At 58.1% G+C, this 16,856-nt stretch overlaps 1 protein-coding gene across 2 annotated transcripts in view; it reads left to right on the forward strand.

The window, feature by feature from the left end:
• PDE2A (phosphodiesterase 2A) overlaps positions 1-16,624 on the forward strand; it is a 93,402-nt gene extending 76,778 nt beyond the window's left edge. For both annotated transcript variants that reach the window (XM_059723072.1, XM_019499025.2), the window contains exons 14-30: positions 950-989; positions 1,486-1,549; positions 2,466-2,544; positions 2,660-2,837; positions 3,180-3,292; positions 3,412-3,489; positions 3,953-4,075; positions 4,702-4,772; positions 6,927-7,049; positions 7,665-7,752; positions 8,452-8,499; positions 8,780-8,854; positions 9,428-9,527; positions 9,975-10,087; positions 11,183-11,221; positions 11,937-12,043; positions 12,492-16,624. In XM_059723072.1, the coding sequence (XP_059579055.1) occupies positions 950-989; positions 1,486-1,549; positions 2,466-2,544; positions 2,660-2,837; positions 3,180-3,292; positions 3,412-3,489; positions 3,953-4,075; positions 4,702-4,772; positions 6,927-7,049; positions 7,665-7,752; positions 8,452-8,499; positions 8,780-8,854; positions 9,428-9,527; positions 9,975-10,087; positions 11,183-11,221; positions 11,937-12,043; positions 12,492-12,705 (1,653 nt within the window). In that variant the 3' untranslated portion in view covers positions 12,706-16,624. The remainder of the gene's footprint in view (positions 1-949; positions 990-1,485; positions 1,550-2,465; positions 2,545-2,659; positions 2,838-3,179; positions 3,293-3,411; positions 3,490-3,952; positions 4,076-4,701; positions 4,773-6,926; positions 7,050-7,664; positions 7,753-8,451; positions 8,500-8,779; positions 8,855-9,427; positions 9,528-9,974; positions 10,088-11,182; positions 11,222-11,936; positions 12,044-12,491) is intronic.
• Positions 16,625-16,856: the final 232 nt, after the last annotated feature.

Raw genomic sequence — 16,856 nt, forward strand, 5'->3', positions numbered from 1 at the left:
ACCGAGGCAGCCTCAGTTTCCCTACAGACATCTCCACTGCTTCCTGCCCCCCTCTCCCCTAAAGTACCCTCCACCCCAAGTTTCCCCTGACCCGCTCAATGCCCAGTGATTAGTCACCCCCATCCTAGGAGGAGCAGGGCGGTCAAGAGGACAGTGCCCTGGCTTGAAAGCTAGAAGACCCTGGTGGAGGCCTTGCTGTCTCTCTGCGGGCGCTGTGTGATAATTACTTTGCACGTGTGACCAGTTTAAATTTATTGCGTGATTCACCAGTTCATTGTGTGATCGTTACTTTGCACGTGTGGTCTGTTTAAATTTCTTATGGGATTCACCAGTTCATTGCGTGATCATTACTTTGCATATGTGGTCGGTTTACATTTATTGCACGATTCACCAGCTCATTGTGTGATCCTTACTTTGCACATGTGGCTGGTCTTCCTTGGCCCACGTGTCTAATTGAAATTTATTGCATCTCCAGCTCATTGTGTGATCCTCATTTTGCACATGTGGCCGGTCTTACTTGGGACATGTGGCCGGTTTAAATTTATTGCGCGATTCACCAGCTTATTATGCAATAATTACTTGGCACATGTGGCCGGTTTAAATTTATCGCACGATTCACCATGTCACTGTGTGAGCCTTACTTTGCACGTGTGGCTGGTCTTATTTGGTATGTGCGGCTGGTCTAAATTGAATGCACAGTTCACCATTGAATTGTGTAATGTATGCAACATATAGCATGGGCCTTGGATCCATTCCCAGGCGTGGGAGCCCTGCTGCCACACGGCACCGTGAGCTCCTGCCCCCCTCTCCCTGCTGGAAACATAGCAGATTGCTGTCGGGGGCAGGAGGAGGGAGTGGGGCTCAGGCTGGTCCTAAGCCTATGAGACGAGACACGGTTAATTAACTCCAGCAACGAGCTGGACTCTGAATGGCTTCTTCTCCCCTCCAGGCTCTGCTGCAAGTGGCCAAGAACCTGTTCACCCACTTGGGTAGGTGGCTTCCCCTTGCCTTCTGCCAGCCCCAGAAGGAAGCTGACTCCCCTCCCATGGCTGTCCCTGGGCCAAACTGTTGGGTGGGGGTCCGAGAGGTCTCCCCTGCATCACTGAGGGCATGGTCTGGCCTCTGCTCCCTGCTCCCTGCATGCATTTCCCTCTGCCCTTGCATGCTTGGAGGGTTGGGGAGTAGCAAGCACAGCAATGGGGAAACTGAGGCATCTGCTTGCCCAAATAATGGCTTGGCAGATGCCAGCACCAGGGTGGGGAACTTCTCAGCTGCACCTCCTAAGGGCTGATCTAAGCACCGGGACCGCTGCACACCAGACCCGGAGCATCCAGTGGGGCAGACCCCCACACCTGGGAGCTCAGGCCAGTCCCAGCCTGTCGCCACCTCGGGCTGGCCTCTCAGCCTCCATGGGCTGCCCAGAGCCGCACTGCCGGGACCCCCCCATCACGCCCCATCCTCATGGTGCGCCTTGTCCCCCCACAGATGACGTGTCGGTGCTGCTCCAGGAGATCATCACTGAGGCCCGAAACCTCAGCAACGCCGAAATGTGAGTCTGGCCACGTGCGGGACGGGGCCACGGTCAGACCAGCCCACACGTGAACCACAGGCTGGGCAGAGTTGAGCCTGTCCCAGAGGCTGGGGCATGGGTAGTGCACATGGGGGTCATATCCTGGAGAGGAAGCCCCCTAACACAGCATCAGAGTGACTGAGATACAGCATGAGGCCCTGGGACTAAAGAAATGATGTGACCTGGCCCTGGGCAGAGTTAAGGTGATGCCCCCCAAGGAGCCAGATTGAGGTGAAGTGTTGAAGGGGCAGCATTAAAGTGATGCCCTGCTCCGGGGTGTTACTAGACTTAAGACACTCCTCAATAACCCATAACACACAACTTCATCCAACTTAAAACACAACCAAATATGCCAAAAAGACATCAGAAAGGCTTGCATAGACCTTGCATGATCCTGAAGGCAGAGTGTCTCCTTGCAGCCAGGTATTTGGATGGTCTTTCTGGGGGATCTGTAGGTCTTTTGGGCAGGTGAGGAAGAGATCCTGCGGACCTCATCATTACCTGGGTTTTTATTGGAGATCTACACCTCCTTCTCCCCCCTTGGGTGCCTTGACCATAGCGTGCTTTTCACATCCCGCACACCCCTCAGCGTCCCTGTCTCTTCTCAGGTTTTCCAGTCTCTCGCCCCTTCTACAGGTCCTGCTTTGCAATGTAAATGTAGCTCCCTGCAAGTTGCTTCAGGCTCAGTAAAAAGGCCTGCACTTGTTATGACTGTGCCAGGTCTTTGCCAACGAGGGGCAGAGTTAAGGGGACTTGTTTCCACTCCGAATGCTCCCCGAGGTTGCATCTGTAGTGAGGAGGGGCAGGGGGATGAGAGAGGATGGGATGGATTCTGCATCGGGGCTGTCTCGGCTTCTCTTCCCTGAGCCTCCCCGCGGCCTCTTGTCCCCGGCAGATGCTCTGTGTTCCTGCTGGACAGAGGCAACCAGGAGCTGGTGGCCAAAGTGTTCGATGGCGGTGTAGTGGACGACGAGGTAGGCCACCTGGATGAGGGTGAGGGTGGGCAGGGCCAGCGGGTGCTCAGGGAGGCATGGGTGGGGGGTGGCACTGGAGACCCTCTGAGCAATCCCCCTCTGCCAACACCCCCAGAGCTACGAGATCCGGATCCCCGCGGACCAGGGCATCGCAGGGCACGTGGCCACCACAGGGAAGATCCTCAACATCAAGGATGCCTATTCCCATCCGCTCTTCTACCGGGGCGTGGACGACAGCACCGGCTTCCGGACCAGGAACATCCTCTGCTTCCCCATCAAGAACGAGAACCAGGGTGAGGCCCTGCTCGGCCCGACCCCAGCCCTCATCTCCTCCGTGCGGGGCTGGACAGACCCACCTGTGTCTCCAGGGCTCTTCAGCATCCCTGGAGATCTCCAGGGTGCAGGGCGGGGAGGGCATGAGAGGTCCCCAGGGTGGGAAAAGGGCCTGCATCCTACCTCCCCAGCCTCAGCTGCACCCTGTCCAGCCCTGTGCTGGCATGGAACTGGTTATACGGAGCATGGGGTCCCAATCCAGGCCGTCAGGGCCCCTTGAGCCCAGGCCTCCTGATGCCATGGGATAGCTGTAGCGTGCCACTCTGCTAACCATGCGTGCTGTGTGCTCCTGGCTCTTCCAGAGGTCATCGGGGTGGCCGAGCTGGTCAACAAAATCAACGGCCCCTGGTTCAGCAAGTTTGATGAGGACCTAGCCACGGCCTTCTCCATCTACTGTGGCATCAGCATTGCCCACGTAAGTGCCAGGGCTGCCCCATGGCCTGTCTCAGCCATCCCGGATGGGTGCTGGGTCTCCTTTTGCCAGGTATCTGCCCCCCAAAACCACTAACCACCCTCTCCTCCCCCTTGCCACAGTCCCTGCTGTATAAGAAGGTCAACGAGGCGCAGTACCGGAGCCACCTGGCCAACGAGATGATGATGTACCACATGAAGGTGAGGGGGGTGAGCAGGCTGCCAGGGGGAGTGGCAGAGGCAGCCAGCTCTGGGGTGGAGCACAGATCTAAGGGTCTTCCTACAACGCTGCAGCAGCCCATGGGTTTCCATCAGCCTCCAGCCAGCCGTCCCAACAGCTCCTGAGCAATCAGCCTCCAATGTATTGCCTGCAGTGGTGTTGCTCTGTTGCTGCACCCCAGAAGCAGCTGCATTTCAGGGAGGAGCAAGGTCATAGCTCTGCAGGGGAGTTATCTCGGCGTGGCTGAGCTCTGTCTGCAGAGCGGCCAAGGGCAGCACACCCCAAGGGCTGGACCGTGGTGCATCAGGAAGCTTGTATAGCTGCCGTCCCATGCCGTGCATGGCAGATCAAGGACCCCAGGATGGGGCTGTCTGCCCAGTGCCAACGGGTGAACCCTGAGATTGCTGCCCATCACAAAAGGCCTGTCCCCATCTCCTCTTGCAGGTCTCGGACGACGAATACACCAAGCTGCTGAGCGAAGGGATCCGGCCCGTCCAACACATCGATTCCAGTTTTGCCAACTTTTCCTACACTCCACGCTCTCTGCCTGAGGACGACACATCCATGGTGGGTGCTGGGGGCGGGTCTAGGGCCCCGGGGGCCAAGCCTTATCCCACCACAGCTGAGAACAAAGCCAGGAGAAAACCGGGGCTTAAAGGGTTGAGAGTCCAGGGGTCTAGTCCCTGCTTTACCTGGGTTTCTTTGCTCCTACTTGATGTCTCTGCAGGCACAGGCAGGCACAACACCCACCCAGGTCAGCAGCATTGCACCGGGGTGAAATCAGCAGCAGACAGGCAGCACAAACCCCTCTGTAAACTGTCCCTGGTAGGATTGGGGGTAACCGGGGCCTTTCCCCTGGTAAGACTGCAGCGGTCTGCATCCATCCAAGGGGAGCATTTGCCAAAGGTGGTCAGGGTCCCTTGCCCCCCGTGCCTAGCCCTCAGATGCAGCTGCCTGCTGCTTGCCCTGCCCCAGGATACTGCATGTCTGTGTGCTGCTCACCCCCAGGTCATTTCCCAGCTCAGTCATAGTGGATGTGCAAGTGCCTGCCTGTGCCCTGCACCTCTCTTCCTATCTGGAGTTGTTCTGTCTTTGGGTCCTGGGCAAGGAGCCTGGCATGAGGGGCTAGACTGCATCTGCAGTCTCCGCCAGACCAAGCCCCTCATCCAGCTCTCTCCTGCCTTACTCCACAGGCCATCCTGAGCATGCTGCAGGACATGAACTTCATCAACAACTACAAGGTGGATCGCCCGACGCTGGCCAGGTGGGCTTGCTCTCTGCACGGCGCGGGGCTGCGGAGGGTGGGGGCACGTGTCCGCTTCTTATGAGCCTCTCAAGTTCACTAAACACATCAGCTTCATGCTCAGTGGCCATCAGGAAGGCAAGCAACATCATAGTAATAGAAAATGAAGGTTGGAAGGGACCCCAGGAGGTCACATCTAGTCCAACCTCCTGCTCAAAGCCTCAACTACATCATCCCAGCCAAGGCTTAGTCTAGTTGGGCCTTAAAAAACTCCAAAAATGGAGATCCCACCACCTTTCTAGGTAGCCCATTCCAGTTTCACCACCGTCCTAGTGAGAAAGTTGTTCCTAATATCCAACCTCAACTTCCCTTGCCGCAGCTTGAGCCCATTGCTCCTTCTGTCATCTGCCCCCACTGAGAACAGCCCAGCTCCATCCTCTTTGCAACCCCCTGCAGGGAGCTGAAGGCTGCTGTTCAATCCCCCTCGGTCTTCTCTTCTGCAAATTAAATCAGCCCATTTCCCTCAGCCTGTCCTCACTACTCATGTCCCCCAGCTCCTCAACCATTTTTGCTGCCCTCATGAACATGCTGGGGATGATTAAGAAGGTAACTGTGAACGAGATGGAAAGTATCATGATATCCCTTTATTAATCCATGGTGCATGCGCACCTTGAATACGATGCCCAGGTCTGGTGCCCGCACCTCCACAAGGAGATGGAAGAGCTAGAGGAGGTGCAGAGAAGGGCAGCAAGGATGATGAGCGGTGTGGAGCAGAGACTGAAGAGGCCAAGCCTGGTCAGTCTAGAAAAGAGACATTTGAAGGGGGATGTGAGAAGGCTTTGCCCAACACTAAACAGCGAAGAGAAAGTTGCTGGGGGTTTATGAGTGACTCTCACCAGACAAGAACGGGGGGTCACCACATGAAAGGATCTCGTAGCAAGTTGAAAATGAACAGCGTGAAGTTGTGTTTCACTCAGTGTGTCATTCAAGGGTGGGACGCATTGACACGGGAGGTGGGGGAACCTGAGAGTTAGCCCCATTCACCAAGGGACTGGACACAGGCTTGGAGGAAAGGGGCATCTGAGCTTCCTGGACCCTAAATGCTGGAGGCTCCAAAGAAGAGGAACAGTGGAAAGACCCCCTGGTCAAACCCAGTTTGCAAGACCTAGGCTGGAGAGGGCATGGCTTGTGCAGAGATGTTGAAAGGAAGGAGCCCCTTGGATGGGCACAGCCTCCCACTCTGCCCGGGCACACTTATCCACGCCAAGACAGGCAGGGCAGGCTCAGAGGGGCAGGTGTGCCAAGACTATGCACGCGGATGGGGCAGGCAGTGCGCGCAGCCCTGTCAGCACACGAGCAAGCACGCGTTCTTGGCTGCAGCAAGCTGTACCCCTGCTTTCCCTCGGCAGCAGCTGCAGAGCTCAGGTGCTGACAGGTCCAGTGGGGTCTCGGAGGAGAGTGGGGCTCAGAGCCAGGAGCAGCTCAAAGCTGAATAGATGCCCAGGGAACAGATACCAGGGGAAGGGGTGAGCTCTCCATCACTGGAGGTGTCCAAGAGGAGGCTGGACAGCCCCTGGTTGGGGATGATCTATGTGTAGCAATGCCTGTGCTGTGCAATGGGGATTTCCCAGGCTTCTGGGCTTTGCTGGTCCCCCCCACCCCTTTGTGCTCCATGCGTCAGGGGGTTTTGAAGCCTCCCCCAGAGGTGCTGGGTGCTGCTGCAACCGAGGCTGGCTGTGCCAAAGCTCCTGCTGGGACCAAACCCAGAGCGTCCTGGCCAGAGAGTCTTGTCCCTCTGCTTAGGGACAGACCGATGCTGCATTTGGGGTCAGGAAGGAATTTCCCCTCCAGTCGGATTGGTACAGGCTGGCGGGGTTTGCCTTCCCCCGTAGCAGGAGCACGGCGTCTGCCTGGGGTCTCTAAACCATATATGAACAACCTATGCAGCAGCTGGATGTTAGGGGCCGTGTCCTGTGTCCGTCTCCCCAGGTTCAGGTGTGAAGCCTGGTGCTGTATCAGGGATGACTGGTTTTGCTCAGAGGTTGGACACTGGGTTTGTCTGGGGCAGGGCCGATCCTGCCTCAAGCAGGGGTTGGACTAGACTCTGCAGCTCCCTTCCAGCCCTGCTCCTCTCTGATCCCACGATCCTAATGCCTGTGCTCTGCTCCCGGCCAGGTTCTGCCTGATGGTGAAGAAGGGCTACCGGGACCCCCCCTACCACAACTGGATGCACGCCTTCTCCGTCTCCCACTTCTGTTACCTCCTCTACAAGAACCTGGAGCTGGTCAACTACCTGGAGTAGGTGGAGAGAGGCTGCCAGCCCATGCCAAAGCCGGCTTCCCCATGCCTTGTGCTGCACCCACACCCCCTGCAGCCCCCATCCCCATGCTGCTGAGACAGTGCTTGATGGGAGAGCTCCCTAGGTGCACCCACACCCCTTCCACCATGCCCAGGGGTCTGTAGGTGGCACTTTTCTCTCCGGTCACTACCCCAGCAGCTCCCCAGACTGGCTCTGTGCCCCCTGTGTGTGCTCGTGGTCCTCACCCCATAGCTTCATGGAAGAGCCAGGGCTTTGGTTGCAAGTCCGAGGGTCAGCGCTGGTGATGATGTCCCCACTGGGGCACTCGGTGACTACGTGGCTCTTCCCTTCCTGTCCAGATGCATCATACCACTGATGCCCCCATTGGGGGTTGACCTGGCCCCTGCATCCATCTTTTGCATGGCTGGGATCAAGCCCAGGGTGATGGCACTGTTCCCACTGCCTTCTGCAGCCACAGGGCTGGGCAGGCAGCTGTGGGGAGGGGGGAAGCTTGTTTTGGAGCCAGTCCAGTCTGGCTGAGATCTGGGTGCCGCGGCCCCCCGTCCCTCCGCTTCCATAGCTTAGTGCTTGTCCTGCCTGTCCTCTCCCGGCAGGGACATCGAGATCTTTGCCTTGTTCATCTCCTGCATGTGTCACGACCTGGACCACAGAGGCACCAACAACTCCTTCCAAGTGGCTTCGGTAGGGGGGGAGATTGCTGCGGTGCAAGGGGGCTCCTAGGTCTGGGGCAGCCAGGGGCTGGGTGGGGGATGAGCCTGGGTGACCCGATCCGAAATGACCCAGCTGGAAATGACTCATCTCAAAGAAGGGGCAAGGGAATGGGGGAGGAGGAGTGGACAGCCTCTTCCCCCTCCAGGACCTGTGACCATCTCAGGCCTTGGTCTCACCTCTGCCTTGACCATCTGTGACATTTCCATCCCACTTGCTGCTCATCCTGTCTCCCCCAGGGATGCTGTGGTCCCCAGCCCAGCCACGAGCAGGGAGGGCTGGAGCACTGTGGCTGCGGGGGCCAATTCGCCACGGGCCGGGGGGCAGGTGGGAGTGCAGGCCAGGGCAGCTGGACCCCTTGAGACTGCCTCTGGCACCCCAGACATGAGACATGGTGCTGGACCCTGCTCATGCTGGGACATCTGGGGCCTTTCGGTCACTGCCCCTCTCAGAGCTACATAGCCGCTGCAAGGCCTGGGTGGGAACGAGTTGCTGGTCCCACATGCCCAGAGCTGGCGGGGCTGAGGCAGGCTGGCCAAGATGCCAGAGGGCTGCCCAGCCTGCTGCTGCCTCGCCTCCCCTGGGTCTTTGGCTTGAGCTGCATGGCCAGGTAAGGAGGGGCAATCCCATGCACCTGACCAGCCTCACCGCGTTGGCTCCTCTGTCTTTCAGAAGTCCGTGCTGGCCGCGCTGTACAGCTCCGAGGGCTCCGTCATGGAGGTAACACGCGTCCATCCCCCCGCCTCCTCCCGCAGCGCTTCCCAGCCCGTGCCCGAGAGCACGGCACCTTCCTCCCTTGCCCCTTTGCAAGCACATCGGGGACATCAGGGTGCCCGCTCCCAGCCCCTGCCCTTCCCTGGAGCCCTGCTTTGTAGCAGCGGGACCCAGGCATGAGCCATGGGGGCGAGGGGACTGCACAGGGCAGGTCCCATCTGGTCGCTGTGCATGGGGACACCAGCCCTGTCGCTGACACCCCTCCCCTGCACACTTCTCTCTGCAGCGGCACCACTTTGCGCAGGCCATCGCCATCCTCAACACTCACGGCTGCAACATCTTCGACCACTTCTCGCGCAAGGTGAGTTGGGGGGGGGTGCAGCTTCCCAGCTCTCTGTCCAGCACCCCGGGGACCAGGGCACTGGGAATGTGCTGGGCTGGGCAGTGAGCTGCCCCCAGTGCCCAGCCAGCATGGCTCCACTTGCTATGTCAGCCCTAGGTGTGTGGGTGCGGTGGGATCTGACACTTGCCCTCTGTACTGTACCCCCTGCCCCAGAGGCATAAGCTGGCCTGGGTCCCTCTTGGAGCTGAAGGCATCTACTCCTTGAGCAGTCCCAGCTTGGGGGCCCCAGGAACAGGCTGCCCTTAGTCCCTCCGATGCTGCTTGCAGCCCTGAGCCTGATGGGGAGAGCTATGGGCACGTTGCTGGCTCAGCACCATTGCTTTTGAAGCAGCAGAGGGTACAGAGCCCCATTTGAGTCAAGTTGCCCATCCCATGCCTGTCCCCACCTGCCAACCCATCCGCACGAGCCTCCTGGTTTGCTCGCCCCCTGCCCTGGCTGCATCCGATGCCCTTGCCTGACCTCGTGGTCTGTCCTGAGCGGTGGCATCCCAGAGCCACGCTGCAATAACCCAGCGTGTGATTGCCACGCAGGATTACCAGCGGATGCTGGATTTGATGAGGGACATTATCCTGGCCACGGACCTCGCTCACCACTTGAGGATCTTCAAGGACCTCCAGAAGATGGCGGAAGGTAATGCATCCGGGGAGCAGCAGACCTGCCGGGAGCGTTTGCTTTGTTTCATGGTATTTTTCCCACAAAGAGTTTGCCGCACCAGACCCATCGCAGACCAATGCTCCTGGGTCGCAGAGCTGCGGGTCTGCGATTCGGTGCTGAGGCAGCCGCGGCAGGCGTTGGAGGTCTCCGGTGTGATTTGCAGGGAGAGATTTCTATGACCCCTGGTGACTGGGGTGGGGATTGCACCCAGGTCTGCCTCAGCATGCCATTCAGACCCCTAGATTTGGGAGCCTTGGGGACCCTAGTGCCTCTTCCCCTGTGACCCTGAATGTGTGCATCATATGGGAGGCAGTCTTGCGGTGCAAGGGGATGGTAAGAGCACGTCCGGGCTGCAGGACTCAGCGCCGGAGCTTGGTAGGGCCAGCGTCAGCCCCCTCACCCTTCTTCCCTTCCCCTTCCAAGTGGGCTACGACCCAAAGAACAAGCAGCACCACCGCCTGCTGCTCTGCCTCCTCATGACCTCCTGCGACCTCTCAGACCAGACCAAAGGCTGGAAGACCACCAGAAAGATCGCGGTGAGTGCCCGCGGGGCGCACCCCTGCACCTGCCCTGGCTCCACCCTCACCAGCTCCAATTTGGACTGTGCTTCCCAGAAACCCCAGAGCACGTTCCCTGCGGGGTCCAGCAAATACGGCCTCTGCCCCCCTGAGCATCTTCATCTCATCCCCTCTGATTCCTGGGGCATTCATTTCAGTGGTGGTCGAGAGCTCTGGGTCCATGTCGGGAGGCCAGTGCCTATCCATGGGTGATCTAGGATGTCGAAAAGGGGGTGCAGATGGTATGGCGTATCATCCCATTTTTCTCCCAGATCATCCCATTCCCAAACCATCCCAGTTAAAGAGAAACTAGAAGCTTTACTATAAGGCATCTTATTCACTTTAACACTATATATTCAGTTGTATTAACACTATATAATTCAGTTGAAGAGCCAAGCAAAAAATATGTATAACTAGTGGAATGTGCACTAATTTGCTAGAGTATATATTTACTTAAAAACCCCACAAACCAGGCAAAAAAAGAGTCAAAATAATCAAAAGGATACTGTGTCATCAGTCCCTATTCATTTTAGGTAAATGCACCTATAATCTTGTAGTGCACTAAATGCATGAAATCTGATTCAGATTCACAAAACAAAATCTAGCTTTCTGGAGCATCTCGATAGCGCCTCATCGGCAGTCATTTCTCTACCTTGAGTTAATCTGATTGCATCGAAGTTAAGGTTTTTAGTTAGAGCTAAAAGCAACCCGTAGGGCTGAGAAATAGAGGAGAGGACTGGGGAACTGGCAGCAAGATAGCAGAAGAAAAGATAATTTGCACATACTGTGAGAAAGGACAGAGGGCCATTCACACCTGCAGAGGGGAGAGAGATTAGCAGGAAGCAGGGAGCTGACAATGAGCTGTGAAGTCAATAGAAATATGCTGCTCCTCCCAGGCTGTGGGTTGGAAACTTTGGGTGGAGCAGGAATCAGCGGTGCAGCGCTGCACCCCCTGTGCCTACCTAACCACGGGGGGAAGTGGAAGGGGGTTTGGCCTGGGTGTCTAGGGCTCCTATGAGCTGGGCTGTGGGTGCCTTCCAGCAGCTCAAATAAGCAATGGCCTTTCCTTTGCAGGAGCTGATCTACAAGGAGTTCTTCTCGCAGGGAGATCTGGTGCGTGAGGAAATCCCCTGGGGCAGCCTGCATGCCCCTGTCCAGCTTCCAACTCCTTGCCCCTGAACCAGGCAGTGGGAGAGCTCAGACACTGACTCCTTCCTGGGCCACGGGGGCCAGGGAGTTGCACCCTCCATCTGTCGCACCTGAGCTGGTATCCACCAGCTCGGGAGCAGGACATAGGCGAGAGGGGTGGAGGGCTGGTAGTCCTCCAGCGCCGTCCCACCATGCCTCCTGCAAGAGCCACGGCTGGCCGGGGCAGCCTCCTAGAGCAGGGGTCGGCAACATTTTTTGGAAAGAGCGCCAAAAACACCTGCAAGCTCAGGTTGTAAGATGTTGGCGTGCAAGGAGCAGATGGCAAGGGAGCTGCAAGGGGCCTGATCCTTGTTGAGCCAGTGCAGCCCTGGCCTCTTCCCTGCTGTCTGCCCCAAGGTGCACATGCCAAGCAAAATGCCTTCGTGTGCCACACTCTAGCACCCATGCTGGGGGTTGCCTACCCCTGTCCTAGACCATCCCATGGGGTCTGCCCTTTGGCAGAATGCAGTCGCCTGGGGACGTTGCTCACAGCCAGGCCAGGCTGACCCGGTGCCAGTCACCAGCGCTAAGCGTGCGGTGTGGAGACAGCCTGGGATTTGTGGTCATGGTACCGTGAGGAGGAGAGGGGAGGGCGACCAGGCGGGAGGAACTCACTGCCCCCACCCCTGGTTCCCTGCAGGAGAAAGCCATGGGCAACCGCCCCATGGAGATGATGGACCGGGAGAAAGCCTACATCCCCGAGCTGCAGATCAGCTTCATGGAGCACATAGCCATGCCCATCTACAAGTGAGTCCGGGGTGCGGGAATCCCAGCCAGAGCGCTTGGGTCCTATGGTCCAAAGTGCCCCAGGGAGGGGAGGGTCCCCTTGAATGCTCCCCTAGGCACCAAGTACACAGATGGTGCAGGGTATGGACCGGTGGATGTGTGCCCACTGCCTTGCCTGCTCATAGAGGCTTGCGGCATCCATACCAGAGCATCCCAGCTCTGTCCCTGCCTGGGGATCTGTGATGGGAAGCCCTAGATGGGACAGTAATATAGTAGGGACCATCCTGCACCGGGCAGACGGCCTCTCCCATTAGGTCTACCCCTAATACAGCTTCCCCCTGCAGCAAGGGGCTCCGTGGGTTAACAGCCTGCTACATCCCACGTTGCAAGGGCTTGCGGGGGTGGAGGGAAGTAGCCGGGACACCCCAAAGGGTCCGTGGTTGCGGCAGCCCATCTCCTTGCCCCGCAGGCTGCTCCGAGACCTGTTCCCGCGGGCCACCGAGCTGTACGAGAGGGTAGCCAGCAACCGGGAGCAGTGGACCAAGGTGTCTCACAAGTTCACCATCCGGGGGCTGCCCAGCAACAACTCGCTGGACTTCTTGGACGAGGAGTACGACCTGCAGGGCCTGGGCGAGGACAGCGCCAGGATGAACGGCTGCCTGGATGGGGAGGGGGCCGAGTGAGGGCCGCCCCGTGCACGGAGGGGCAGGGCGGCAGGGGGCCAAACCATGCGATGCCTGAGCCCTTCCTTCCCTGGCCCCGGGAGGTGGATTCATGGCTCTTATTTATACCAGGAGGTCTCGACACGGTGGGCGCCCGAGCGCCAGGCTTCACCCCAGCCGGGGCCGACTCACATCAGGGGTTACTATTCAGGTCTCTCACCCACTTGCTCTCTTTTGTATTCTGGGTGGCTGTTCTTTGGACTCCTTTTGCTGTATATTGACTCAAGCCCTACCTCCCGCGCCGCGTTGGGGACAGCTCCGCGAGCCCGGTATGTCACGTGCGAGCAGCGAGGGGCTTTCGGTGGGCTTGAGGCTGCTCCAAGCATGGGGTTTCCAGACACAGCTTCACACCATCAAGGGACACGGGGGGCTAGGGAAGTGGGGGCCACATCCTTGGATTTGGCAGTTCAGGCTGGGGCTTTTGAGGGTGCGAGAGGGGAGCTCCCTGCCGTAGCAATCTTCATACAGCCTGCTTGGAGGACGGCGGCGTGGGGGCCTGGGAGAGGGATGGGTGCAGGCGGCTCTTCGGGGACAGCTGCATCCCTGGGCAAAGCAGCGAGGGGCAGAGCTCGTAGAGTCCCCCCAAAGCTAAGTCCTGTTCTCTGAGCCACCGGCGCCCCACACTCCTCCTGCCGGCTTTGGGGAGCCCCCCTAGCCTGAGCACCCGGAGGCAGGTGGCAAAGGGCACAGGTGCACCCAGGAGAGGAGGGGCAGGAGTCCTGACAGCCATCACGTGCTCCTGCTCCACAGATGCACCTCTCGTGGGGAGGGGGGGTTAGGGTTAGGCTTAGGGCTAGGCTTAGGGTTAGGGTTCCCCATGCAAAGGGCGTCTGCTAGCTCTGCCTCACTCCTGCAGCTGCCGGTCTCCTGCCGGCAGCATCCTGCTCCGTGATGACCAAGTCCTGCAGCTCCGGCACGTCCACCCCACTCATGGCCTACGGTCCCCTGGAGCCGTACGCTCCACCGGGTCCTTTATGTCTTCTCCTGCGGCAGGGAAATTGCGTGTCCTCCCCAGGGGCCGGTCCCTGGGGAAGAGCGAAGCTTTTAAAGGGCTGAAGTCGCCGTTCCCCTGCTCTTTGAACTCAGGTCAGAGGGGTTTCGGCTGCTCCCCAGGGGAGGAGGCGGGAGGCAGAGAGGAGGAAATCTCGGAGGAAAGGGAAGAGCAGAGAGAAGGGGGTGGGACATGGACCTTGCCATGAAAGCAAAGCAATTCAGCGCGGAGAGCTGCTCCCCTGCTTTCACCCAGCTTTCTCTCTGCTCCTTTACTTGGGAATCCAGCCCAAGCAGCTCCCCAAGGTGGGTGCCCCCATGACGCGCCAGCCCTGAACTCGCTCAGAGACCAGGGCATCCCTTGGCTGCTGGTCCGATGCCCAGCAGGCCACATCCCAGCCTCATAAAGCAGAGCAGCTCACGGGCCCTTGCCTTCAGCAGAAGCTGCTTGCCTCATGTCACCCCTCCCGTACTGCAAAGCGGAGGTAGACATGGCTCCAAAGAGCATTTACCGGGTTTCAGACCATTGCAAGGAAGCCAGGAATAGGGCTTGGAAAAGAGCATGGGGCTGCCTGCAGCTCCAGGCTGTCCCACGGGGCATTGACTTTCTGCTACTCCTCCACCCCATGCACAGCAGGGCATTACTGAATCCCATTTCAACCCAGCTTCGAAGGTCTGGCATTAGCCCACCGTACAGTTCCCCCCCCGTCCGATCAAAGCAGCCGCAAGCCTTTCGAGCCTGGCCTGGCGTTCTGACAATCCCGCCCACGTTTACCTGCTCGTGGCTTGTGAACGTGGCTCCCGTGATCCATGGAAATCCTGCCTCTGGGAACAAGGGCCGATAGCAACCAAAGACATTCGACGCATCCGCGGCTGCGAGACAATCCGCCGGGCGGCGGGGAGAGCGGGACCTGGGCCGCGAGGGCTAATATGAAGCTAAGCGTCCATATATTTTTGTCCGGGGGATCAGGATGCAGCCCCAGGGAGCGTGCTGCTGAGCCAGGTGTAGCCCGCTGCAGAAATCAGCCAGGGCAGGGGGACAGCTAGGAGCTGGTGTGTTTGGGTAGCCCAACCCTGCTTGAATTTCCAGTGCTGAGACATGGGGAAGGCTCAGTCCCAAACAAATTGGACAGAGGGGCCTTTCAGGTAGCATTGGGCCTCGGCTTCCCGCACCCCATGCCACAGGTTTGCATCCCAGTGCCGTGCTCTGGGCCAGGAGAAGGGGTTCGCCAGCAGGCGGCCTGAGATGGGGATGCTTTTGCTGGCACTGCCACTGGCACACTGCACGGCCTTGGGCACGTCACTGGATGTCTCTTTGTACCTCAGCGTCCCTGTCTGTGAACGGCTTCTGTTCCCCTGTGTCCCAGGAAAGGCTGCAAGGCTTGAACTTCTACTTGGATAGAAAGGGCTGTAGTTTCCCGGGAAGGCCTGGGAGCGGAGCCGTCCTGAACAGAGGTCATGCAGGACTATGGGCTATTCAGTGACCCATTGCAGCCTGCACCTAGCAAACACCGGCTTCCCGCGTGACTCCTCCCGGGCTCGGGCTACCTGGAGGTTTTCCTCTTGGCTTTTTTTTTTTTTTTTTTAAAGAGAAAAAAAAAAAATTGTCTGTTTCTCTGAGTATCTGTCGCGTGCTCCGATGTGCGTGGAGAGCAGTGGGGGACTCTGGAGACCAGACGCTAACTGCAACTGTGTAGTCATTTGCCTTACCTATTCTCAGTTGCCTTTAGAAAGATGCTTTGTATGAAATACTCCGTAGGACCCTGCCTAGCTCCTCAACGTGAATGTTGGCCGATAGCTTCGTGTGCGAGAACGCCTCTTTTTGTCTCTACCAAAAGCCTTCTGAGGGCAGTTGTAAATATTCGCCGAGGGCCAGCCAGCGAAGAAAGCGGAGGGCGCCCCACCGGCGACGCGACCCGGAAGGCCAAAAAAGACCTGTCCTGATAACAAAGCTTTCTCTGATTGTGATCCGCTCTGTTTTACCTGGAAGAGCTTATACTAGTTTCTAACCACAATGGTGTACTATAGCCAGTGTAAGTGCGCGTGGTATTATTTATCAGTCCTCCAGCTCCCTCTGCAAGAAGAGCAAAGCTTGCTGCGTGTGTCGTGCGTGGGGGCTGGGGTCTCAGGGTCCTGCCTCGGTCCTGAGTGACGAGGTGGGAAAGGTCCAGGGGAGTAAAAGAAAAGGATCGGTGAGTCAAATCCCCCTCCCCAGTGCAACTGCCCTGGAGAGATGTACAAAAATAGGGCGAGTGAGACCCAGTCGTAGCAAACTCAAGCGCTCTCAGCTTGCACACACGCAGAAGCATGCTTTTCCTGCAGCCTGGCTCTCTCCTCCCTACCCCCTCGCCTTTCCTTCCCCAAATCAAAGCCAGAGATGTCGGCAAGCTGCAAAAGCCCGTCCCCGACACCCCGCCAGCTCGACCGAGCGGACAGGAGTGGAGGGGCAGGGGGGACGGGGTCATCGCAAACCGTCTTGCCCAAGGTCCAAAGATGCTACCAGCCCCCCCGGCTCCACACGGGCATCGGGAAGGCAAGTGAAACCAAGCTGTGCCGTGGGCATTTCTGAGCCGTGGCCCCATCCCCATGTTTCGCCCCCCACCCCTTGCTGGTTTTAACGTGGGTGTGTCTGTGTGCGTGTGTTACTTCTCTCCCGGCGCTCTCTCCTCTGTACAGAGCCACCTGTAGATACTGTAAAGCGCGGCTGGTTCGTAGGGGTTCGGTGGCCCAGTGTGCGTGGGTGCGTGTGAAACTTTTCCAGCTTTCCTGTCTTCTCTTCTGATGACATCGGTTGTTCTGGGGTTTCCTTGTTCCCCCTGAAATCATTGTGAAGGGGAAACAAATGAGGAATTTTTTTTTTTTCCTAATAAATTTCATACACCAAACCCTCTGCTCGCGGCTTGGCTGTTTTTGAATGGGAAGAAGGGGGCATTGGGGTTGAGAGGACTGGTCTGGGTGCTCAGCTGGGTGGCACAGGGCTTCTTATTTTAATGTACTGCTAAGCAGGAGGAGGTTTTACTCCCTGGATGGGATGCTTCAAAAGAGCACTCGGGTGTTGAGAGCAGCGGATACAATTTTCCTGCTCCGTCAAGGTACATTGGGACATTTGTAGGGCAGCTTTG

This window comes from Alligator mississippiensis, chromosome 1 (assembly GCF_030867095.1).
Source record: "Alligator mississippiensis isolate rAllMis1 chromosome 1, rAllMis1, whole genome shotgun sequence".
In the NCBI taxonomy this organism is placed as follows: domain Eukaryota; kingdom Metazoa; phylum Chordata; order Crocodylia; family Alligatoridae; genus Alligator; species Alligator mississippiensis.